Here is a 26,608-nt window from a genome sequence, read left to right as displayed (position 1 = left end):
GATTGTTCTGTTTCCGGTGGTTTTATTATTAAACTGCGCCGTTGTAAACACAGCTTTTGCTCTCCTGCGCCTGACTTCTCTGCCGCCAGTACGCACCCCTTACAGAAATGCTTGTAATTATACTTCAGTATTCCATAGTAACATCTGACAAAAATATCTAAAGACACTGAAGCAGCAAACGTTGAAAATTAATATTTGTGTCATTCTTAAAACTTTTGGCCACGACTGTACAAGTCACAGTAAAACATTACAATTTTTAACCATAACATTTTTTTAAAACGTAGTATACAATTTACATTAACAATCTAAATGGACCAAAAATAGACAATAGAAAAACTGTCAATGGCAATGTGAGAAAATTATGGTAACTAGTCTGCCCTAATTCAAGTAAAAAAAATATATATTTATGTAAGCCAGGGCGGGATCAGCCAGTGGCGGCTTCCCGCATGCGCGATTCATTTGCAGTCTGGACGCGGAGTGGTGAACATCTCCTGCTCTGACTGCAGTTGGTCGGGACCGCTGCGGAGGACTGGGCCGTATGTGAGTGCTTTGGGACGGGGGTGGGACCAGTGATGCCAACTTAACAATTTTGTTGCTAGACTTAGCAACTTTTCAGACTACCCTGGCAACAAGAATACTTTTCAGACTACCCTTTTCAAACAGCACCTAGCAACACATTTAGCTACTTTTAAAAAATGTATTTGGAACTTTTAGAAACTTTTGAAAAGTGACTAAAACGCTAAAATGCACGCATTTCCCCTCTAAATGGCACAAAAACGATTTCTCTATCACACACAGTCACAACACACGTGCCTGGCTGCAAAAGTGCATTGTGAGTGACGTCAGCAGCAGGCCAGCAGCAATTTCAGTAAATTGCAAATCATTGTTGGCTGACTGCAGTAGTACGGGTTCGACGAGCCAAACCCAACGAATATAGTTGGTCACGAATGTTTGATCTTGAACAGAACTTACATCAATCAACATGCCTCAATCAAAAATGTACAGAAAAGAGTGGGAGTCTGTACCTGAACAAATGTCAAATCATATTTTTTGCTGATGGCCAGTCAACTTGAGTAACGTTATTGTGTATCCTACGTAATGACGCAGTTTTACGTTACCACGCAATGACATGCCAACGTCATTTAGCACCTAATCACCCTGCGTCTAGCAACTTACTCTGAAAATGAGTTCGCAACACGGGGTGGGACCCGCAGTAGCACCCGCTGCTCGTTGAGAAGAGTAAGAACGATATGTGCTTTCACGTCAGAGTCTCCAAAAGTCTCCAATAACACCAGAAAAAGTCGCTAGATTTGTCGCTTTTTTGAAAATGTGTCGCTAGAGGGGTCTGAATACTCGCTAAATATAGCGACAACGTCGCTAAGTTGGCAACACTGGCGGAGGACCGATAGGCGAACACGTGCTACACCGGCGGAGAGATGACTTCTAGTGATGACGTGAGGTTCAACATGGACAACAGTAGGCATAACTTTAGCATGTAGCACAAACGTCAATTTGTTTTCTAACATCTATTAAGTCTCAGATGTATTGGTGCTTATTAAAAGTAAACTAGGCCGATGCTATTTCTGTCTGTGTGCACACCTGTATTGTGCTAACTCTTAGGATGACTGTGAGGAGATGAATGTGTATTTTCTCAGAGCAAATGGACCAGTTTGGCGGAATGGGAGAAAAAGCGCTACAGAAACATGAAGAGGAACCACTTGGCCATGTTGGCTATAGGTACTATATATCTCTATGAGGCCATGACTATTGTGATGAAGGATAATGCTCTCTGTTGTTCCTCAGGGGCTTGTTTCAGGACATTAGCCACAGATAGAAATGTGTTGTGTAGAACAGATTATAATTGTCTGTCAGGTAGATCAGGGAATCGTGATCTATTCATTATTTTTCTATGTGGAAAGTTAAGATTGTGCCACCTCTCTGAATACACCTCAGGTCTGCAGCCGCTGGTCCCTGTATTTATGATGCATGGCCGGAGGGGAGGAAGAGAGAGCGCAGACCGCCCCCACAAGGACCCAGTGACACAGTGGAGGAAGAATGGACCTCTCACCTGGAGAGACAACACCAGGGTAAAACTCAAAGGAGAAGGGAGAATGAGTCCAGAACACCTTCTATAGCCTGCACATCTAAACCCCCTCAGTCCAGACCACCTTCTATAGCCTGCACATCTAAACCCCCTCAGTCCAGAACACCTTCTATAGCCTGCACATCTAAACCCCCTCAGTCCAGAACACCTAAAACATTATTGACTACAGGGTCCTATATCTCACCTGCTATCTCAGCCTCAACCAAAACCCTCAACACAGAGACCTTATCCCCTACCGAGACACAGACCTTAAACTCATCACCAACCAGAACCAAACGTTCTGACACCACAGCCACACCTAAAACCTCGACTAGCTCAGAGGTGACCCCAACCTCAGCCACGCCCACTGCTACACAGGTAACCACAAGATCTAACCCCTCGACCCCAGCCAGACCCCAGCTGAGCAGAGGACCGGTGGTGACACGTACTTACACCTGGATGTGGACTGACTGGGACAGTCACAAAATGGGAAGAGAACCTTCAGGACAACCTCACCTGGATGAGCTGACTGGAGAGAGAGAAGGAGAGGAGAGAGAGAGTAGGGACGAGACGGAGCGGAAGACAAAGAAAGAGAAGGAAAGAGAGGGAGAAGAGGAGAAACAGGAGCCGCTGAACGAAGAGAGAGACGGAGAAAAGGAGAGAGGAAAAGAAGGAGGGATGGAATCAGAGTGGAAGAGTGGGGGAGAGGAGGAGAGCGGGAGTGAAGGAGAGCGCACACCCAGCAGCTCTCACAGGGTGAGTGAGGAGGGAGGGAGAGGATATTTTATTCATGTTGACTAATTCCATGAAGATAAGTATTTAGTAATCAGTAGTAAAACATGTCTGAGTAAACAACTCTACTCAGGTGTGAGCCACACCACTGTTGCTACTCTGTAACCATTTCCTCCTCTCCTTACAGGACCCAGTGTGCGTGTCAGAGCAGATGAAGAGGGCGTGGCTAAGGCAGATGAACCTCCGCAGCAGAGCCAGAGTTGGCTATACTGAGGAAGAGGAGCTGAGAGATGAAGAGTACTTCTGTGAGTCTCCATCTAAATACAGTGTATCTCTATGTGAAACCTTCATGAACCTGTTTTTAAGGTCTTTATAGATGCAGTATTTTTGTGATATTTGGTTAAATTGCCCCTAATGTCTTGTTTTATCTACTGGCTAGCATAAACATGATACAATCCTGTAACTCGTTTGTATATTGTGTAGAGAATGTGCTGTTTTTCATATCTATCAGTCTGTGAGGAGTGCAAGTCTTTCTTCATCGAGGAGTGTGAGCTCCACGGTCCCCCCCTCTTCATCCCAGACACCCCTGCCCCCCTGGGGGCCCCAGACAGGGCCAGACTCACCCTGCCGCCCGGCCTGGAGGTTAGGACATCAGCCATCCCTGGAGCTGGGCTGGGGGTCTTCAACCACGGACACAGCGTGACCCAAGGGACGCACTACGGACCGTATGAAGGAGAACTCACAGACAAGGAGCTGGACATGGAGAGTGGATACTCCTGGGTGGTGAGAGGAGTCTGTCTTTGTCTCTGTTAGAGGTCGACCGATTATGATTTTTCACCGCCGATACCGATTATTGTAGGGCCAAAAAAAGCCGCTACCGATTAATCGGCCGATTTATGTTTTTTTTGTGTGTGTGTGTGTGTGTATATATATATATATATTTATTTATTTATTTATTTATTTATATATATTTATTTATTTATATATATATTTATTTATATATATATTTATTTATATATATATAAATATTTATTTATATATATATTTATTTATTTATGGAAAGTGTAAACAGACTTTTTACTCCAGGTTATGAATGTTGTATCTCGACACTGCAGAGATGTTTTGGGACAAAATGGCTGTCGTCTTCTTGGCTCTGCAGCCAGTTGGTTAACTTATCTCCACTTTTTGTTAAAGTCTGGCCACCTATTGATAAATATAATAAACCCATGTATTTGTAAATCACCCTCACCCCAAGAAAAATAGACAAGTTTAAAAACAGTAAGCCAAGTTTATTGACGTCACTGTTTACAGCACAGCTTTTGACTCGAGTGATTGACATCACTTAGGACCTATATATATATATATATATATATATATATATATATATCACACACAGCTCTGAAGTGACAACGATACTGAAGAGTCTGCTTAGGAGACAAATACTCTCAACTGTTTGAATAATAAAAATAGAGTTTAAGTTACCTGTGATGAATGCTGAAAACAAAAACTGTAATTTCTATATGCAGGAAATCCTATTTTAATAATGGGCATGGTATGAATTGACTACCAAAGTGCGAGTCACAATTCCCATGACACCTTCTAGCAAAATCTGAAAAGCGGTTCCTTCATTTATTCCATAGGATATTTTTAGATTAACTGAAAATAAGGTCTGTGTTTGGTTTAGGCTTACACCACCTTGCCAATTTTATAACTGTGTAGATATCCATAGGATATAACTCTGATCAATATAAGCGAAGATAATTTTTTTTGTAGAGTGGATTTATGAAAATATGTTGACAAAGGTTACCTAGTGAGATTTACACGGGTATCAAAACGCCGAGGCGGTTTAAGCACAAAACACAGACCTTATTTGAAGTAGATCAAGACATTCTCTATGGAAGACATGAACGGTAAAATAACGAAGGAACCCCTTTCAAGTTCAGCCGCAAGTTATTACAGGAATTATGACGCGTCGACTATTTCTCTCTAAACCATATACCTTTGACTATTACGAGCCTGCTGCTGCCTACCACCGCTCAGTCAGACTGCTCTATCAAATATCAAATCATAGACTTAATTATAATATAATAAACCTTAGGTCATTAATATGGTCAAATCCGGAAACTATCATCTTGAAAACATTATTCTTTCAGTGACATACGGAACCGTTCCGTATTTTATCTAACAGGTGACATAAGTCTAAATATTCCTGTTACATTGCACAACCTACAATGTTATTTCATAGTTCTGTAAAATTCTGGCAAATTAGTTCGCAACGAGCCAGATTCTGTATACCCTGATTCTGCGTGCAACGAACGCAAGAGAACTGACACAATTTCACCTGGTTAATATTGCCTGCTAACCTGGATTTCTTTTAGCTAAATATGCAGGTTTCACAATATATACTTCTGTGTATTGATTTTAAGAAAGGCATTGATGTTAATGGTTAGGTTCAGTCGTGCAACGATTGTGCTTTTTTTCGCAAATGTGTTTTTGTTAAATCTTCCCCCGTTTGGCGAAGTTGGCCGTCTTTGTTACTAAGAAATAGTCTTCACACAGTTCGCAACAAGCCAGGCGGCCCAAACTGCTGCATATACCCTGACTCTGTTTGCAAGAGAAGTGACACATTTTCCCTAGTTAAAAGAAATTCATGTTAGCGGGCAATATTAACTAAATATGCAGGTTTAAAAATATATACTTGTGTATTGATTTAAAGAAAGACATTGATGTTTATGGTTAGCTACACGTCAGAGCAAAGACGCAAATGCGCACCACATCGATTATATGCAAAGCAGGACAGGCTAGATAAACTAGTAATATCATCAACCATGTGTAGTTAACTAGTGTTTATGATTGATTGATTGTTTTTTATAAGATAAGTTTAATGCTAGCTAGCAACTTACCTTGGCAACGTAAAGCAGGTGGTTAGAGTGTTGGGCTAGTTAACGTAAGCTTGCGTCCCCAAGCTGATAAGGTAAAAATCTGTCGTTCTGCCCCTGAACAAGGCAGTTAACCCACCGTTCCGAGGCCGTCATTGAAAATAAGAATGTGTTCTTAACTGACTTGCCTAGTTAAATAACGTTTTTTTTTTTAATCGGCAAATCGGTGGCCAAAAATACCGATTACCGATTGTTACGAAAACTTGAAATCGGCCCTAATTAATCGGCCATTCCAATTAATCGGTCGACCTCTAGTCTCTGTCTGTCTCTCTCTGTCTGTCGATCTGTCTGATTAAAGCTCAACACCAAGTGCTGATTGGCTGAGTGAAATAACTGCTGAGATACAATTGGTCCTCAGATCTACAAAAGCAAGCAGAGGGACGAGTACATTGATGGCAAGAGAGACACTCACTCCAACTGGATGAGGTGTGTCTTTTCTCCAGCTATCCATCCCTCTCTCCGTCCATCCCTCTCTCCGTCCATCCCTCTCTCCGTCCATCCCTCTCTCCGTCCATCCCTCTCTCCGTCCATCCCTCTCTCCGTCCATCCCTCTCTCCGTCCATCCCTCTCTCCGTCCATCCCTCTCTCCGTCATCTCTCTCTCTCCGTCCATCCCTCTCTCCGTCCATCCCTCTCTCCGTCCATCCCTCTCTCCGTCCATCCCTCTCTCCGTCCATCCCTCTCTCCGTCCATCCCTCTCTCCGTCCATCCCTCCATCCCTCTATCCCTCTCTCCATCGATCCCTCCATCGATCCCTCCATCGATCAATCCAGCCCTCTCTCCATCTATCCATCCATCCCTCTCTCCATCTATCCATCCATCCCTCTCTCCATCTATCCATCCATCCCTCTCTCCATCTATCCATCCATCCCTCTCTCCATCTATCCATCCATCCCTCTCTCCATCTATCCATCCATCCCTCTCTCCATCTATCCATCCATCCCTCTCTCCATCTATCCATCCATCCCTCTATCCATCCATCCATCCCTCTCTCCATCTATCCATCCATCCCTCTCTCCATCTATCCATCCATCCCTCTCTCCATCTATCCCTCTCTCCATCTATCTATCCATCCCTCTCTCCATCTATCCATCCATCCCTCTCTCCATCTATCCATCCATCCCTCTCTCCATCTATCCATCCATCCCTCTCTCCATCTATCCATCCATCCCTCTCTCCATCTATCCATCCATCCCTCTCTCCATCCATCCATCCCTCTCTCCATCTATCCATCCATCCCTCTCTCCATCTATCCATCCATCCATCCCTCTCTCCATCTATCTATCCATCCATCCATCCCTCTCTCCATCTATCTATCCATCCATCCATCCCTCTCTCCCTCTATCTATCCATCCATCCATCCCTCTCTCCATCTATCTATCCATCCATCCATCCCTCTCTCCATCTATCTATCCATCCATCCATCCCTCTCTCCATCTATCTATCCATCCATCCATCCCTCTCTCCATCTCTCCATCCATCCATCCATCCCTCTATCCATCTATCATCCATCCATCCATCCCTCTCTCCCTCTCTCCATCCATCTCTCCCTCTCTCCATCCATCTCTCCCTCTCTCCATCTCTCTCTCCCTCTCTCCATCCATCTCTCCATCTCTCCATCCATCCCTCTCCATCTCTCCATCCATCCCTCTCTCCATCTATCCATCATCCCTCTCCATCTATCCATCATCCCTCTCCATCTATCCATCATCCCTCTCTCCATCTATCCATCATCCCTCTCTCCATCCAGCCATCATCCCTCTCTCCATCCAGCCATCATCCCTCTCTCCATCCATCTCTCTCTCCATCCATCCCTCTCTCCATCCAGCCCTCTCTCCATCCAGCCCTCTCTCCATCCATCTCTCCCTCTCTCCATCCATCTCTCCCTCTCTCCATCTCTCTCTCCCTCTCTCCATCCATCTCTCCATCTCTCCATCCATCCCTCTCTCCATCTATCCATCCATCCCTCTCTCCATCTATCCATCATCCCTCTCTCCATCCAGCCATCATCCCTGTCTCCATCCAGCCATCATCTCTCTCTCCATCCATCTCTCTCCATCCATCTCTCTCCATCCAGCCCTCTCTCCATCCAGCCCTCTCTCCATCCAGCCCTCTCTCCATCCAGCCCTCTCTCTATCCAGCCCTCTCTCCATCCAGCCCTCTCTCCATCCAGCCCTCTCCATCCAGCCCTCTCTCCATCCAGCCCTCTCTCCATCCAGCCCTCTCTCATCCAGCCCTCTCTCCATCCAGCCCTCTCTCCATCCAGCCCTCTCTCCATCCAGCCCTCTCTCCATCCAGCCCTCTCTCCATCCAGCCCTCTCTCCATCCAGCCCTCTCTCCATCCAGCCCTCTCTCCATCCAGCCCTCTCTCCATCCAGCCCTCTCTCCATCCAGCCCTCTCTCCATCTATCCATCCAGCCCTCTCTCCATCTATCCATCCAGCCCTCTCTCCATCTATCCATCCAGCCCTCTCTCCATCCAGCCCTCTCTCCATCCAGCCCTCTCTCCATCCAGCCCTCTCTCCATCCAGCCCTCTCTCCATCCAGCCCTCTCTCCATCCAGCCCTCTCTCCATCCAGCCCTCTCTCCATCCAGCCCTCTCTCCATCCAGCCCTCTCTCCATCTATCCATCCATCCCTCTCTCATCTATCCATCTATCCATCCCTCTCTCCATCTATCCATCCAGCCCTCTCTCCATCTATCCATCCAGCCCTCTATCCATCTATCCATCCAGCCCTCCTCTCTCCATCTATCCATCCATCCATCCCTCTCTCCATCCATCCATCCATCCCTCTCTCCATCTATCCATCCATCCCTCTCTCCCTCTATCCATCCCTCTCTCCCTCTATCCATCCAGCCCTCTCTCCATCTATCCATCTATCCATCCAGCCCTCTCTCCATCTATCCATCTATCCATCCAGCCCTCTCTCCATCTATCCATCCAGCCCTCTCTCCATCTATCCATCTATCCATCCAGCCCTCTATCCATCCAGCCCTCTCTCCATCTATCCATCCATCCAGCCCTCTCTCCATCTATCCATCCAGCCCTCTCTCCATCTATCCATCCATCCATCCCTTTCTCCATCTATCTATCCATCCATCCCTTTCTCCATCTCTCCATCTATCCCTCTCTCCATCTATCCATCTATCCCTCTCTCCATCTATCCATCTCTCCCTCTATCCATCTCTCCCTCTCTCCATCTATCCATCTCTCCCTCTCTCCATCCATCTCTCCATCCATCTCTCCATCCATCCCTCTCCATCTCTCCATCCATCCCTCTCCATCTATCCATCCATCCCCCTCTCCATCTATCCATCCATCCCCCTCTCCATCTATCCATCCATCCCTCTCTCCATCTATCCATCCATCCCTCTCTCCATCTATCCATCCATCCCTCTCTCCATCTATCCATCCATCCCTCTCTCCATCCATCCATCCATCCCTCTCTCCATCCAGCCATCATCCCTCTCTCCATCCAGCCATCATCCCTCTCTCCATCCAGCCATCATCCCTCTATCCATCTATCCCTCTCTCCATCTATCCATCTCTCCCTCTCTCCATCCATCTCTCCCTCTCTCCATCCATCTCTCCATCCATCTCTCCATCCATCTCTCCATCCATCTCTCCATCCATCCCTCTCCATCTCTCCATCCATCCCTCTCCATCTATCCATCCATCCCTCTCCATCTATCCATCCATCCCCCTCTCCATCTATCCATCCATCCCCCTCTCCATCTATCCATCCATCCCTCTCTCCATCTATCCATCCATCCCTCTCTCCATCTATCCATCCATCCCTCTCTCCATCTATCCATCCATCCCTCTCTCCATCCAGCCATCCATCCCTCTCTCCATCCAGCCATCATCCCTCTCTCCATCCAGCCATCATCCCTCTCTCCATCCAGCCATCATCCCTCTCTCCATCCAGCCATCATCCCTCTCTCCATCCAGCCATCATCCCTCTCTCCATCCAGCCATCATCCCTCTCTCCATCCAGCCATCATCCCTCTCTCCATCCAGCCATCATCCCTCTCTCCATCCAGCCATCATCCCTCTCTCCATCCAGCCATCATCCCTCTCTCCATCCAGCCATCATCCCTCTCTCCATCCAGCCATCATCCCTCTCTCCATCCAGCCATCATCCCTCTCTCCATCCAGCCATCATCCCTCTCTCCATCCAGCCATCATCCCTCTCTCCATCCAGCCATCATCCCTCTCTCCATCCAGCCATCATCCCTCTCTCCATCCAGCCATCATCCCTCTCTCCATCCAGCCATCATCCCTCTCTCCATCCAGCCATCATCCCTCTCTCCATCCAGCCATCATCCCTCTCTCCATCCAGCCATCATCCCTCTCTCCATCCAGCCATCATCCCTCTCTCCATCCAGCCATCATCCCTCTCTCCATCCAGCCATCATCCCTCTCTCCATCCAGCCATCATCCCTCTCTCCATCCAGCCATCATCCCTCTCTCCAGCCATCATCCCTCTCTCCAGCCATCATCCCTCTCTCCAGCCATCATCCCTCTCTCCAGCCATCATCCCTCTCTCCATCCAGCCCTCTCTCCATCTATCCATCCAGCCCTCTCTCCATCTATCCATCCATCCATCTCTCCATCCATCCATCCATCCCTCTCTCCATCTATCCATCCATCCCTCTCTCCATCTATCCATCCATCCCTCTCTCCATCTATCCATCCATCCCTCTCTCCCTCTATCCATCCAGCCCTCTATCCATCCAGCCCTCTATCCATCCAGCCCTCTATCCATCCAGCCCTCTCTCCATCTATCCATCCAGCCCTCTCTCCATCTATCCATCCATCCAGCCCTCTCTCCATCTATCCATCCATCCAGCCCTCTCTCCATCTATCCATCCATCCAGCCCTCTCTCCATCTATCCATCCATCCAGCCCTCTCTCCATCTATCCATCCATCCAGCCCTCTCTCCATCTATCCATCCATCCAGCCCTCTCTCCATCTATCCATCCATCCCTCTCTCCATCTATCCATCCATCCCTCTCTCCATCTATCCATCCATCCCTCTCTCCATCTATCCATCCATCCCTCTCTCCATCTATCCCTCTCTCCATCTATCCATCCATCCCTCTCTCCATCTATCCATCCAGCCCTCTATCCATCCATCCATCCAGCCCTCTCTCCATCTATCCATCCATCCATCCAGCCCTCTCTCCATCTATCCATCCATCCATCCAGCCCTCTCTCCATCTATCCATCCATCCATCCAGCCCTCTCTCCATCTATCCATCCATCCATCCAGCCCTCTCTCCATCTATTCATCCATCCATCCAGCCCTCTCTCCATCTATTCATCCATCCATCCAGCCCTCTCTCCATCTATTCATCCATCCATCCAGCCCTCTCTCCATCTATTCATCCATCCATCCAGCCCTCTCTCCATCTATTCATCCATCCATCCAGCCCTCTCTCCATCTATTCATCCATCCATCCAGCCCTCTCTCCATCTATTCATCCATCCATCCAGCCCTCTCTCCATCTATTCATCCATCCATCCAGCCCTCTCTCCATCTATTCATCCATCCATCCAGCCCTCTCTCCATCTATTCATCCATCCATCCAGCCCTCTCTCCATCTATTCATCCATCCATCCAGCCCTCTCTCCATCTATTCATCCATCCATCCAGCCCTCTCTCCATCTATCCATCCATCCATCCAGCCCTCTCTCCATCTATCCATCCATCCATCCAGCCCTCTCTCCATCTATCCATCCATCCATCCAGCCCTCTCTCCATCTGTCCATCCATCCAGCCCTCTCTCCATCCGTCCATCCCTCTATCCCTCTCTCCATCTGTCCATCCATCCATCCCTCTCTCCATCTGTCCATCCATCCATCCCTCTCTCCATCTGTCCATCCATCCATCCCTCTCTCCATCTGTCCATCCATCCATCCCTCTCTCCATCTGTCCATCCATCCATCCCTCTCTCCATCTGTCCATCCATCCATCCCTCTCTCCATCTGTCCATCCATCCCTCTCTCCATCTATCCATCTCGTCCCTCTCTCCATCTGTCCATCCATCCAGCCCTCTCTCCATCTATCCATCCATCCATCCAGCCCTCTCTCCATCTATCCATCCATCCATCCAGCCCTCTCTCCATCTATCCATCCATCCATCCAGCCCTCTCTCCATCTATTCATCCATCCATCCAGCCCTCTCTCCATCTATTCATCCATCCATCCAGCCCTCTCTCCATCTATTCATCCATCCATCCAGCCCTCTCTCCATCTATTCATCCATCCATCCAGCCCTCTCTCCATCTATTCATCCATCCATCCAGCCCTCTCTCCATCTATTCATCCATCCATCCACCCTCTCTCCATCTATTCATCCATCCATCCAGCCCTCTCTCCATCTATTCATCCATCCATCCAGCCCTCTCTCCATCTATTCATCCATCCATCCAGCCCTCTCTCCATCTATTCATCCATCCATCCAGCCCTCTCTCCATCTATCCATCCATCCATCCAGCCCTCTCTCCATCTATCCATCCATCCATCCAGCCCTCTCTCCATCTGTCCATCCATCCATCCCTCTCTCCATCTGTCCATCCATCCATCCAGCTCTCTCTCCATCTGTCCATCCATCCATCCCTCTCTCCATCTGTCCATCCATCCATCCCTCTCTCCATCTGTCCATCCATCCATCCCTCTCTCCATCTGTCCATCCATCCATCCCTCTCTCCATCTGTCCATCCATCCATCCCTCTCTCCATCTGTCCATCCATCCATCCCTCTCTCCATCTGTCCATCCATCCATCCCTCTCTCCATCTGTCCATCCATCCATCCCTCTCTCCATCTGTCCATCCATCCATCCCTCTCTCTCATCTGTCCATCCATCCATCCCTCTCTCCATCTGTCCATCCATCCATCCCTCTCTCCATCTGTCCATCCATCCATCCCTCTCTCCATCTGTCCATCCATCCATCCCTCTCTCCATCTGTCCATCCATCCATCCCTCTCTCCATCTGTCCATCCATCCATCCCTCTCTCCATCTGTCCATCCATCCATCCCTCTCTCCATCTGTCCATCCATCCATCCCTCTCTCCATCTGTCCATCCATCCATCCCTCTCTCCATCTGTCCATCCATCCATCCCTCTCTCCATCTGTCCATCCATCCATCCCTCTCTCCATCTGTCCATCCATCCATCCCTCTCTCCATCTGTCCATCCATCCATCCCTCTCTCCATCTGTCCATCCATCCATCCCTCTCTCCATCTGTCCATCCATCCATCCCTCTCTCCATCTGTCCATCCATCCATCCCTCTCTCCATCTGTCCATCCATCCATCCCTCTCTCCATCTGTCCATCCATCCATCCCTCTCTCCATCTGTCCATCCATCCATCCCCTCTCTCCATCTGTCCATCCATCCATCCCTCTCTCCATCTGTCCGTCCATCCATCCCTCTCTCCATCTGTCCATCCATCCATCCCTCTCTCCATCTGTCCATCCATCCATCCCTCTCTCCATCTGTCCATCCATCCATCCCTCTCTCCATCTGTCCATCGTCATCCATCCCTCTCTCCATCTGTCCATCCATCCATCCCTCTCTCCATCTGTCCATCCATCCATCCCTCTCTCCATCTGTCCATCCATCCATCCCTCTCTCCATCTGTCCATCCATCCATCCCTCTCTCCATCTGTCCATCCATCCATCCCTCTCTCCATCTGTCCATCCATCCATCCCTCTCTCCATCTGTCCATCCATCCATCCCTCTCTCCATCTGTCCATCCATCCATCCCTCTCTCCATCTGTCCATCCATCCATCCCTCTCTCCATCTGTCCATCCATCCATCCCTCTCTCCATCTGTCCATCCATCCATCCCTCTCTCCATCTGTCCATCCATCCATCCCTCTCTCCATCTGTCCATCCATCCATCCCTCTCTCCATCTGTCCATCCATCCATCCCTCTCTCCATCTGTCCATCCATCCATCCCTCTCTCCATCTGTCCATCCATCCATCCCTCTCTCCATCTGTCCATCCATCCATCCCTCTCTCCATCTGTCCATCCATCCATCCCTCTCTCCATCTGTCCATCCATCCATCCCTCTCTCCATCTGTCCATCCATCCATCCCTCTCTCCATCTGTCCATCCATCCATCCCTCTCTCCATCTGTCCATCCATCCATCCCTCTCTCCATCTGTCCATCCATCCATCCCTCTCTCCATCTGTCCATCCATCCATCCCTCTCTCCATCTGTCCATCCATCCATCCCTCTCTCCATCTGTCCATCCATCCATCCCTCTCTCCATCTGTCCATCCATCCATCCCTCTCTCCATCTGTCCATCCATCCATCCCTCTCTCTCCATCTGTCCATCCATCCATCCCTCTCTCCATCTGTCCATCCATCCATCCCTCTCTCCATCTGTCCATCCATCCATCCCTCTCTCCATCTGTCCATCCATCCATCCCTCTCTCCATCTGTCCATCCATCCATCCCTCTCTCCATCTGTCCATCCATCCATCCCTCTCTCCATCTGTCCATCCATCCATCCCTCTCTCCATCTGTCCATCCATCCATCCCTCTCTCCATCTGTCCATCCATCCATCCCTCTCTCCATCTGTCCATCCATCCATCCCTCTCTCCATCTGTCCATCCATCCATCCCTCTCTCCATCTGTCCATCCTCCATCCCTCTCTCCATCTGTCCATCCATCCATCCCTCTCTCCATCTGTCCATCCATCCATCCCTCTCTCCATCTGTCCATCCGTCCATCCCTCTCTCCATCTGTCCATCCGTCCATCCCTCTCTCCATCTGTCCATCCGTCCATCCCTCTCTCCATCTGTCCATCCGTCCATCCCTCTCTCCATCTGTCCATCCGTCCATCCCCTCTCTCCATCTGTCCATCCATCCATCCCTCTCTCCATCTGTCCATCCATCCATCCCTCTCTCCATCTGTCCATCCATCCATCCCTCTCTCCCTCTGTCCATCCGTCCATCCCTCTCTCCATCTGTCCATCCGTCCATCCCTCTCTCCATCTGTCCATCCGTCCATCCCTCTCTCCATCTGTCCATCCATCCATCCCTCTCTCCATCTGTCCATCCATCCATCCCTCTCTCCATCTGTCCATCCATCCATCCCTCTCTCCATCTGTCCATCCATCCATCCCTCTCTCCATCTGTCCATCCATCCATCCCTCTCTCCATCTGTCCATCCATCCATCCCTCTCTCCATCTGTCCATCCATCCATCCCTCTCTCCATCTGTCCATCCATCCATCCCTCTCTCCATCTGTCCATCCATCCATCCCTCTCTCCATCTGTCCATCCATCCATCCCTCTCTCCATCTGTCCATCCATCCATCCCTCTCTCCCATCTGTCCATCCATCCATCCCTCTCTCCATCTGTCCATCCATCCATCCCTCTCTCCATCTGTCCATCCATCCATCCCTCTCTCCATCTGTCCATCCATCCATCCCTCTCTCCATCTGTCCATCCATCCATCCCTCTCTCCATCTGTCCATCCATCCATCCCTCTCTCCATCTGTCCATCCATCCATCCCTCTCTCCATCTGTCCATCCATCCATCCCTCTCTCCATCTGTCCATCCATCCATCCCTCTCTCCATCTGTCCATCCATCCATCCCTCTCTCCATCTGTCCATCCGTCCATCCCTCTCTCCATCCGTCCATCCATCCATCTCTCCATCTGTCCATCCATCCATCCCTCTCTCCATCTGTCCATCCATCCATCCCTCTCTCCATCTGTCCATCCATCCATCCCTCTCTCCATCTGTCCATCCATCCATCCCTCTCTCCATCTGTCCATCCATCCATCCCTCTCTCCATCTGTCCATCCATCCATCCCTCTCTCCATCTGTCCATCCATCCATCCCTCTCTCCATCTGTCCATCCATCCATCCCTCTCTCCATCTGTCCATCCATCCATCCCTCTCTCCATCTGTCCATCCATCCATCCCTCTCTCCATCTGTCCATCCATCCATCCCTCTCTCCATCTGTCCATCCAGTCCATCCCTCTCTCCATCTGTCCATCCAGTCCATCCCTCTCTCCATCTGTCCATCCCTCTCTCCATCTGTCCATCCCTCTCTCCATCTGTCCATCCCTCTCTCCATCTGTCCATCCATCCGTCCATCCCTCTCTCCATCTGTCCATCCATCCATCCCTCTCTCCATCTGTCCATCCGTCCTCCCTCTCTCCATCTGTCCATCCATCCATCCCTCTCTCCATCTGTCCATCCAGTCCATCCCTCTCTCCATCTGTCCATCCAGTCCATCCCTCTCTCCTATCTGTCCATCCAGTCCATCCCTCTCTCCGTCTGTCCATCCATCCATCCCTCTCTCCATCTGTCCATCCAGTCCATCCCTCTCTCCATCTGTCCATCCATCCATCCCTCTCTCCTCTGTCCATCCATCCATCCATCTCCATCCCTCTCTCCATCTATCCATCCCTCTCTCCATCTGTCCATCCATCCATCCCTCTCTCCATCTGTCCATCCATCCATCCCTCTCTCCATCTGTCCATCCAGTCCATCCCTCTCTCCATCTATCCATCCAGTCCCTCTCTCCATCTGTCCATCCAGTCCTCCCTCTCTCCATCTGTCCATCCATCCATCCCTCTCTCCATCTATCCATCCATCCCTCTCTCCATCTGTCCATCCATCCAGCCCTCTCTCCATCTGTCCATCCAGTCCATCCCTCTCTCCATCTATCCATCCAGTCCCCTCTCTCCATCTTCCATCCATCCATCCCTCTCTCCATCTATCCATCTATCCATCCCTCTCTCCATCTATCCATCTATCCATCCCTCTCTCCATCTGTCCATCCATCCATCCCTCTCTCCATCTATCCATCCATCCAGCCCTCTCTCCATCTATCCATCCATCCAGCCCTCTCTCCATCTATCCATCCGTCCATCTTCCTCTCCCTCTCTCCATCCATCTCTCCTCTTCCATCCCTCTCTCCCTCTCTCCATCCATCCTCTCCATCTCTCCATCCATCTCTCCATCTCTCCATCCATCCCTCTCTCCATCTGTCATCCATCCATCCCTCTCTCCATCTATCCATCCATCCCTCTCTCCATCTTCCATCCATCCATCCCCTCTCTCCATCTGTCCATCCATCCATCCCTCTCTCCATCTATCCATCACATCCCTCTCTCCATCTATCCATCCATCCCTCTCTCCATCTATCCATCCATCCATCCCTCTCTCCATCTATCCATCTATCCATCCCTCTCTCCATCTATCCATCCATCCATCCCTCTCTCCATCTATCCATCTATCCATCCCTCTCTCATCTATCCATCTCTTCCTCTCTCCATCTTTCCTCTCTCCCTCTCTCCATCCATCTCTCCCTCTCTCCATCCCTCTCTCCCTCTCTCCATCCATCTCTCCATCTCTCCATCCATCTCTCCATCTCTCCATCCATCCCCCTCTCCATCTATCCATCCATCCCCTCTCATCTATCCATCCATCCCTCTCTCCATCTATCCATCCATCCCTCTCTCCATCTATCTATCCAGCCCTCTCTCCATCTATCCATCCATCCAGCCCTCTCTCCATCTATCCATCCAGCCCTCTCTCCATCTATCTATCCAGTCCCTCTCTCCATCTATCCATCTATCCAGCCCTCTCTCCATCTATCCATCTATCCAGCCCTCTCTCCATCTATCCATCTATCCAGCCCTCTCTCCATCTATCCATCTATCCATCCCTCTCTCCATCTCTCCATCTCTCCCTCTCTCCATCTCTTCCTCTCCCCTCTCTCCATCCATCTCTCCCTCTCTCCATCCCTCTCTCCCTCTCTCCATCCATCTCTCCATCTCTCCATCCATCCATCTATCCCTCTCTCCATCTCTCCATCTCTCCATCTATCCCTCTCTCCATCTCTCCATCTCTCCATCTATCCTCTCTCCATCTCTCCATCCATCCATCCATCCCTCTCTCCATCTATCCCTCTCTCCATCTCTTCCTCTCTCCATCCATCTCTTCCTCTCTCCATCCATCTCTCCCTCTCTCCATCCATCTCTCCCTCTCTCCATCCCTCTCTCCCTCTCTCCATCCATCTCTCCCTCTCTCCATCCATCTCTCCCTCTCTCCATCCCTCTCTCCCTCTCTCCATCCATCTCTCCCTCTCTCCATCCATCTCTCCATCTCTCCTCCATCTCTCCATCCATCCCCTCTCCATCTATCCATCCATCCCTCTCTCCATCTATCCATCCATCCCTCTCTCCATCTATCTATCCAGCCCTCTCTCCATCTATCCATCCATCCCTCTCTCCATCTATCTATCCAGCCCTCTCTCCATCTATCCATCCATCCCTCTCTCCATCTATCCATCCATCCCTCTCTCCATCTATCCATCCAGCCCTCTCTCCATCTATCCATCCAGCCCCTCTCTCCATCTATCCATCCAGCCCTCTCTCCATCTATCCATCCAGCCCTCTCTCCATCTATCCATCCAGCCCTCTCTCCATCTATCCATCCAGCCCTCTCTCCATCTATCCATCCAGCCCTCTCTCCATCTATCCATCCAGCCCTCTCTCCATCTCCCTCCATCCAGCCCTCTCTCCATCTATCCATCCAGCCCTCTCTCCATCTATCCATCCATCCCTCTCTCCATCTATCCATCCAGCCCTCTCTCCATCTATCCATCCATCCCTCTCTCCATCTATCCATCCAGCCCTCTCTCCATCTATCCATCCAGCCCTCTCTCCATCTATCTCATCCATCCCTCTCTCCATCTATCCATCCATCCCTCTCTCCATCTCTCCATCCATCCATCCATCCATCCCTCTATCCATCTCTCCATCTCTCCATCTCTCCATCTCTCCATCTCTTCCTCTCTCCTCTCTCCATCCATCTCTCCCTCTCTCCATCCATCTCTCCCTCTCTCCATCCCTCTCCCTCTCTCCATCCATCTCTCCATCTCTCCATCCATCTCTCCATCTCTCCATCCATCCCCCTCTCCATCTATCCATCCATCCCCCTCTCCATCTATCCATCCATCCCTCTCTCATCTATCCATCCATCCCTCTCTCCATCTATCTATCCAGCCCTCTCTCCATCTATCCATCCATCCAGCCCTCTCTCCATCTATCCATCCAGCCCTCTCTCCATCTATCTATCCAGCCCTCTCTCCATCTATCCATCTATCCAGCCCTCTCTCCATCTATCCATCTATCCAGCCCTCTCTCCATCTATCCATCTATCCAGCCCTCTCTCATCTATCCATCTATCCAGCCCTCTCTCATCTCTCCATCTCTCCCTCTCTCCATCTCTTCCTCTCTCCCTCTCTCCATCCATCTCTCCCTCTCTCCATCCCTCTCTCCCTCTCTCCATCCATCTCTCCATCTCTCCATCCATCCATCTATCCCTCTCTCCATCTCTCCATCTCTCCATCTATCCCTCTCTCCCTCTCTCCATCTCTCCATCTCTCCATCTATCCCTCTCTCCATCTCTCCATCCATCCATCCATCCCTCTCTCCATCTATCCCTCTCTCCATCTCTTCCTCTCTCCATCCATCTCTTCCTCTCTCCATCCATCTCTCCCTCTCTCCATCTCTCCATCTCTTCCTCTCTCCATCCATCTCTCCCTCTCTCCATCCCTCTCTCCCTCTCTCCATCCATCTCTCCCTCTCTCCATCCATCTCTCCCTCTCTCCATCCCTCTCTCCCTCTCTCCATCCATCTCTCCCTCTCTCCATCCATCTCTCCATCTCTCCCTCCATCTCTCCATCCATCCCCCTCTCCATCTATCCATCCATCCCTCTCTCCATCTATCCATCCATCCCTCTCTCCATCTATCTATCCAGCCCTCTCTCCATCTATCCATCCATCCCTCTCTCCATCTATCTATCCAGCCCTCTCTCCATCTATCCATCCATCCCTCTCTCCATCTATCCATCCATCCCTCTCTCCATCTATCCATCCAGCCCTCTCTCCATCTATCCATCCAGCCCTCTCTCCATCTATCCATCCAGCCCTCTCTCCATCTATCCATCCAGCCCTCTCTCCATCTATCCATCCAGCCCTCTCTCCATCTATCCATCCAGCCCTCTCTCCATCTATCCATCCAGCCCTCTCTCCATCTATCCATCCAGCCCTCTCTCCATCTCTCCATCCAGCCCTCTCTCCATCTATCCATCCAGCCCTCTCTCCATCTATCCATCCATCCCTCTCTCCATCTATCCATCCAGCCCTCTCTCCATCTATCCATCCATCCCTCTCTCCATCTATCCATCCAGCCCTCTCTCCATCTATCCATCCAGCCCTCTCTCCATCTATCTATCCATCCCTCTCTCCATCTATCCATCCATCCCTCTCTCCATCTCTCCATCCATCCATCCATCCATCCCTCTATCCATCTCTCCCTCTCTCCATCTCTCCCTCTCTCCATCTCTTCCTCTCTCCCTCTCTCCATCCATCTCTCCCTCTCTCCATCCATCTCTCCCTCTCTCCATCCCTCTCTCCCTCTCTCCATCCATCTCTCCATCTCTCCATCCATCTCTCCATCTCTCCATCCATCCCCCTCTCCATCTATCCATCCATCCCCCTCTCATCTATCCATCCATCCCTCTCTCATCTATCCATCCATCCCTCTCTCCATCTATCTATCCAGCCCTCTCTCCATCTATCCATCCATCCAGCCCTCTCTCCATCTATCCATCCAGCCCTCTCTCCATCTATCCATCCAGCCCTCTCTCCATCTATCTATCCAGCCCTCTCTCCATCTATCCATCTATCCAGCCCTCTCTCCATCTATCCATCTATCCAGCCCTCTCTCCATCTATCCATCTATCCAGCCCTCTCTCATCTATCCATCTATCCAGCCCTCTCTCATCTCTCCATCTCTCCCTCTCTCCATCTCTTCCTCTCTCCCTCTCTCCATCCATCTCTCCCTCTCTCCATCCCTCTCTCCCTCTCTCCATCCATCTCTCCATCTCTCCATCCATCCATCTATCCCTCTCTCCATCTCTCCATCTCTCCATCTATCCCTCTCTCCCTCTCTCCATCTCTCCATCTCTCCATCTATCCCTCTCTCCATCTCTCCATCCATCCATCCATCCCTCTCTCCATCTATCCCTCTCTCCATCTCTTCCTCTCTCCATCCATCTCTTCCTCTCTCCATCCATCTCTCCCTCTCTCCATCTCTCCATCTCTTCCTCTCTCCATCCATCTCTCCCTCTCTCCATCCCTCTCTCCCTCTCTCCATCCATCTCTCCCTCTCTCCATCCATCTCTCCCTCTCTCCATCCCTCTCTCCCTCTCTCCATCCATCTCTCCATCTCTCCCTCCATCTCTCCATCCATCCCCCTCTCCATCTATCCATCCATCCCTCTCTCCATCTATCCATCCATCCCTCTCTCATCTATCCATCCATCCCTCTCTCCATCTATCTATCCAGCCCTCTCTCCATCTATCCATCCATCCCTCTCTCCATCTATCTATCCAGCCCTCTCTCCATCTATCCATCCATCCCTCTCTCCATCTATCCATCCATCCCTCTCTCCATCTATCCATCCAGCCCTCTCTCCATCTATCCATCCAGCCCTCTCTCCATCTATCCATCCAGCCCTCTCTCCATCTATCCATCCAGCCCTCTCTCCATCTATCCATCCAGCCCTCTCTCCATCTATCCATCCAGCCCTCTCTCCATCTATCCATCCAGCCCTCTCTCCATCTCTCCATCTATCCATCCAGCCCTCTCTCCATCTATCCATCCAGCCCTCTCTCCATCTATCCATCCAGCCCTCTCTCCATCTATCCATCCATCCCTCTCTCCATCTATCCATCCAGCCCTCTCTCCATCTATCCATCCATCCCTCTCTCCATCTATCCATCCAGCCCTCTCTCCATCTATCCATCCAGCCCTCTCTCCATCTATCTATCCATCCCTCTCTCCATCTATCCATCCATCCCTCTCTCCATCTCTCCATCCATCCATCCATCCATCCCTCTATCCATCTATCCCTCTCTCCATCCATCCCTCTCTCCATCTCTCCATCTCTCCATCTATCCCTCTCTCCATCTCTCCATCCATCCATCCATCCCTCTCTCCATCTATCCCTCTCTCCATCTCTATCCCTCTCTCCATCTCTTCCTCTCTCCATCCATCTCTTCCTCTCTCCATCCATCTCTTCCTCTCTCCATCCATCTCTTCCTCTCTCCATCCCTCTCTTCCTCTCTCCATCCCTCTCTCCATCTCTCCATCTCTTCCTCTCTCCATCCATCTCTCCCTCTCTCCATCCCTCTCTCCCTCTCTCCATCCATCTCTCCCTCTCTCCATCCATCTCTCCCTCTCTCCATCCCTCTCTCCCTCTCTCCATCCATCTCTCCATCTCTCCCTCCATCTCTCCATCCATCCCCCTCTCCATCTATCCATCCATCCCTCTCTCATCTATCCATCCATCCCTCTCTCCATCTATCCATCCAGCCCTCTCTCCATCTATCCATCCATCCCTCTCTCCATCTATCCATCCAGCCCTCTCTCCATCTATCCATCCATCCCTCTCTCCATCTATCCATCCATCCCTCTCTCCATCTATCCATCCAGCCCTCTCTCCATCTATCCATCCAGCCCTCTCTCCATCTATCCATCCAGCCCTCTCTCCATCTATCCATCCAGCCCTCTCTCCATCTATCCATCCAGCCCTCTCTCCATCTATCCATCCAGCCCTCTCTCCATCTATCCATCCAGCCCTCTCTCCATCTCTCCATCTATCCATCCAGCCCTCTCTCCATCTATCCATCCAGCCCTCTCTCCATCTATCCATCCATCCCTCTCTCCATCTATCCATCCATCCCTCTCTCCATCTATCCATCCAGCCCTCTCTCCATCTATCCATCCATCCCTCTCTCCATCTATCCATCCAGCCCTCTCTCCATCTATCCATCCAGCCCTCTCTCCATCTATCTATCCATCCCTCTCTCCATCTATCCATCCATCCCTCTCTCCATCTCTCCATCCATCCATCCATCCATCCCTCTATCCATCTATCCCTCTCTCCATCCATCCCTCTATCCATCTATCCCTCTCTCCATCTCTCCATCTCTCCATCTATCCCTCTCTCCATCTCTCCATCCATCCATCCATCCCTCTCTCCATCTATCCCTCTCTCCATCTCTTCCTCTCTCCATCCATCTCTTCCTCTCTCCATCCATCTCTCCCTCTCTCCATCCATCTCTTCCTCTCTCCATCCATCTCTTCCTCTCTCCATCCCTCTCTTCCTCTCTCCATCCCTCTCTCCCTCTCTCCATCCCTCTCTCCCTCTCTCCATCCCTCTCTCCATCCATCTCTCCATCTCTCCATCCATCCCTCTCCATCTATCCATCCATCCCCCTCTCCATCTATCCATCCATCCCTCTCCATCTATCCATCCATCCCTCTCTCATCTATCCATCCATCCCTCTCTCCATCTATCTATCCAGCCCTCTCTCCATCTATCCATCCAGCCCTCTCTCCATCTATCCATCCAGCCCTCTCTCCATCTATCCATCCAGCCCTCTCTCCATCTATCCATCCAGCCCTCTCTCCATCTATCCATCCAGCCCTCTCTCCATCTATCCATCCAGCCCTCTCTCCATCTATCCATCCAGCCCTCTCTCCATCTATCCATCCAGCCCTCTCTCCATCTATCCATCTCTCCATCCATCTCTCTCTCTCTCTCTCTCTCTCTCTCTCTGTCCGTCCCTCTCTCCACCTATCCATCTTTCTATCCTCCTGTGTTTTCATCTGGTTCGATGATGTTGAGTTGGCCTGAATTGATTTAATTCTTATTGTCTCCCACTTTTAAAAAAATGCATGTAGTTCTGTCCTTGAGCTGTTGTCTATTAATGTTCTGTATTATGTCATGTTTCATGTTCTGTGTGGACCCCTGGAAGAGTAGCTGCTGCTGCCGCTTTCGCAACAGCTAATGGGGATCCTAATAAACTACCAAATGCCTTCCCTCTCTCTTACCACTCCTCCTCTCTCTGTCAGGTATGTGAACTGTGCCCGTAGTGAAGACGAGCAGAATCTGGTGGCCTTCCAGTACAGAGGAGGGATTCTGTACCGCTGCTGTAAGCCTATAGCTGTTGGAGAGGAGCTGTTGGTGTGGTACGGAGAGAAATACGCCAGAGACCTGGGCATCGTCTTCGACTTCCTCTGGGACAAAAAGTGCTCAGCTAGAGGTACTTTTGGGCTTTCTCTCTCTACCTCTCTCCCTATTCCCTTTCCTCGTCCCTCTAGAACAGGCAGTCATTGTGCAATAATGTGAACGAATGTGTTTCCCTCAGTCAGCTGAATCCACCGCTTACTTCATAGAACCGTGGTTACGTGAGTAATCTTCTATAGCCGCTATAGCGGCTGGGGCAAACAGAGAGGTAACAGCGGTTTCTAGCCCATGTTCAAATGGTTTTCTTCCTACAAATTTCTCTCTTGCTTTTTAAGGATTGCCGCTATTAGCAACTATGACCCCATGAGTGAAAGCTAAGATTTTCAGGAACACGTATGGTCTGTTTCCATCTATGGCACACACAGGCTGAGCAGGCCTTGGAAGGCGGAGTGATGTGAATGTATCTGCACAGAATGACTAGTGGAAATAAATGGCTTCTCCACGGAAGACCATACACACCTAATGTTTTCCTGAACTTTCCAATCACCCCAAAACATACTTCCTTCCAGTGGTGGAAAAAATACCCAATTTTTATACATGAGTAAAAGTAAAGATACCTTAATAGAAAATGACTCAAGTAAAAGTGAAAGTCACCCAGTAAAATACTACTTGAGTAAAAGTCGAAAAGTATTTGGTTTAAAATGTACTTAAGTATCAAAAGTAAAAGTATAAATTATTTAAGTCCTCATATTAAGCAAACCAGACTGCAGGATTTTTTTTGTTTTTTATTTATTAATGGATAGCCAGGGGCACAATTCATCACTCATACATCATTTACAAACTAAGCATTTGTGTTTAGTGAGTCTGCCAGATCAGAGGCAGTAGGGATGACCAGGGATGTTCTCTTGATAAGTGTGTGAATTAGACAATTTTCCTGTCCTGCTAAGCATTCAAAATGTAGCGAGGTCTTTTGGGTGTCAGAGAAAATATAAGGAGTAAAAAGTATATTATTTTCTTTAGGAATGTAGCGAAATGAAAGTAAAACTTGTCAAGAATATAAGGAGTAAAATACCCCAAAAAACTACTTAAGTAGTACTTTAACTTAAGTACTTTCCACCACTGCTTCCTTAAGACTTAAATTTGGCATTATCCGATTTGACATATTGTGCTATTATTGAGATAATGATACCCCCAAGTGTCCAAACATTGTGAATCAAATAGCTTCATGGTCCTTGTCAATAAAATGTCAAATAGCATGAATATGAATCAATTTGGGTAGGTTATGGTGGCTCACCCAGTGAGTGTTTTCACATGTCTCCCCCAGAAATATTAGACTACCACTGCTCTAGAACTACCTGTTCAATTACCCCTCGTTCCATCTCTCTATTCAAGTGAAGTGGATTATAATCATATCATTAGTCTCTTTTTCTTTCAGTATTTACTTCTCTATCAAACTTGCTATTCTCTTTGACCTCTCTGAACACCCCTTCAGTTCTCTATCCAGCTTGCTATTCTCTCTGAACACCCCTTCAGTTCTCTATCCAGCTTGCTATTCTCTCTGAACACCCCTTCAGTTCTCTATCCAGCTTGCTATTCTCTCTGAACACCCCTTCAGTTCTCTATCCAGCTTGCTATTCTCTCTGAACACCCCTTCAGTTCTCTATCCAGCTTGCTATTCTCTCTGAACACCCCTTCAGTTCTCTATCCAGCTTGCTATTCTCTCTGAACACCCCTTTCGTTTCTCTCCTTTCCTTTCAGGTGTGAATGAGTCATCCCAGTCTCAGATCTTTTCCTGCTCTGGTTGTCTGTTCTCCTTCACGGCTCAGACCTACCTCTACAAGCACATAAAGAGATGCCACAGGGAAGAGTGCGTCAGGCTGCCTAGGAGTGGAGGGATTAGAGCAGAGACGCTAGCACCACCCAGTGGCTCTCAACGATGTTCAACAACTCCAGATCGCACCCCCATCACACTCCTCACCCAGAAACACAGAGACACAGGGAAGCCAGCACCTCACCACTGCTCTCAGTGTGGGAAGAGTTTCCGTCGATCAGGAGACTTAAAGGTGCACCAACGTACTCACACAGGAGAGAGGCCATATCACTGTTCCCAGTGTGGGAAGAGGTTCAGTGTGTCAGGACATTTAAAGACACACCAGCGTACTCACACAGGAGAGAGGCCATATCACTGTTCCCAGTGTGGGAAGAGTTTCTGTCGATCAGGAGACTTAAAGGTGCACCAACGTACTCACACAGGAGAGAGGCCATATCACTGTTCCCAGTGTGGGAAGAGGTTCAGTGTGTCACGACATTTAAAGAGACACCAGCATATTCACACGGGAGAGAGGCCATATCACTGCTCTCAGTGTGGGAAGAGTTTCAGTGCGTCGTGGAGTGTTAAGAGACACCAGATCACTGTTCACAGTGTGGGAAGAGTTTCAGTCAGTCAGGAAGCTTAAAGGAACACCAGCGTACTCACACCTGACTCTGAATCACTAGCACCAACTGATTTACTGGTGCCATTCCAAAACTCAAAATGCTGCAAATAGTTTGTTTGCCTGAATAAAAATCCAGTGTAACTGTGTGTACACCATCTTTGATTCCGTGTGTGCTGTGTAAGAGGAGGGTGACTGCAGTGAGAGACATGTTGAATATGACAGGCCAGGACTCGTCCATGTTTGAATGTTGTAGGGAGCTGGTTGCTGACTGCCAATAAGCTGTTATGAACACTTATAGCAAGTCTACATAAGCTATACACTATG

At 49.4% G+C, this 26,608-nt stretch overlaps 1 protein-coding gene across 3 annotated transcripts; it reads left to right on the top strand.

Annotated features, from left to right (window-relative positions):
• Window positions 1-456: 456 nt before the first annotated feature.
• Window positions 457-26,439, top strand: prdm9 (PR domain containing 9). 3 transcript variants are annotated; one of them, XM_045698506.1, is made up of 8 exons: window positions 457-540; window positions 1,656-1,737; window positions 1,954-2,839; window positions 3,003-3,120; window positions 3,327-3,598; window positions 6,113-6,180; window positions 23,735-23,925; window positions 25,608-26,439. In XM_045698506.1, the coding sequence occupies exons 2-8, from the start codon at window positions 1,661-1,663 to the stop codon at window positions 26,303-26,305; spliced, it is 2,310 nt and encodes a 769-aa protein (XP_045554462.1). In that variant the 5' UTR covers window positions 457-540; window positions 1,656-1,660; the 3' UTR covers window positions 26,306-26,439. The 3 variants fall into 3 exon arrangements, with proteins under 3 accessions (XP_045554462.1, XP_045554461.1, NP_001167383.1); XM_045698505.1 differs by lacking the exon at window positions 457-540 and adding an exon at window positions 555-1,454; NM_001173912.1 differs by lacking the exon at window positions 457-540 and adding an exon at window positions 1,208-1,476.
• Window positions 26,440-26,608: the final 169 nt, after the last annotated feature.

Source organism: Salmo salar, chromosome ssa17, assembly GCF_905237065.1.
Source record: "Salmo salar chromosome ssa17, Ssal_v3.1, whole genome shotgun sequence".
Classification (NCBI taxonomy): Eukaryota; Metazoa; Chordata; class Actinopteri; order Salmoniformes; family Salmonidae; genus Salmo; species Salmo salar.
The sequence above is the reverse complement of the archived record's forward strand: the minus strand, read 5'-3'. Positions and strand labels throughout refer to the sequence as shown.

Excerpts from the sequence above, each read along its gene's own strand:
- prdm9 (NM_001173912.1), top strand. The coding sequence starts at position 1,437 with ATGACTTCTAGTGATGACGTGAGGTTCAACATGGACAACA. Across the intron at positions 2,840-3,002 it reads CACCCAGCAGCTCTCACAGG|GACCCAGTGTGCGTGTCAGA; the intron begins GTGAGTGAGGAG and ends CTCTCCTTACAG. Across the intron at positions 23,926-25,607 it reads CAAAAAGTGCTCAGCTAGAG|GTGTGAATGAGTCATCCCAG; the intron begins GTACTTTTGGGC and ends CTTTCCTTTCAG.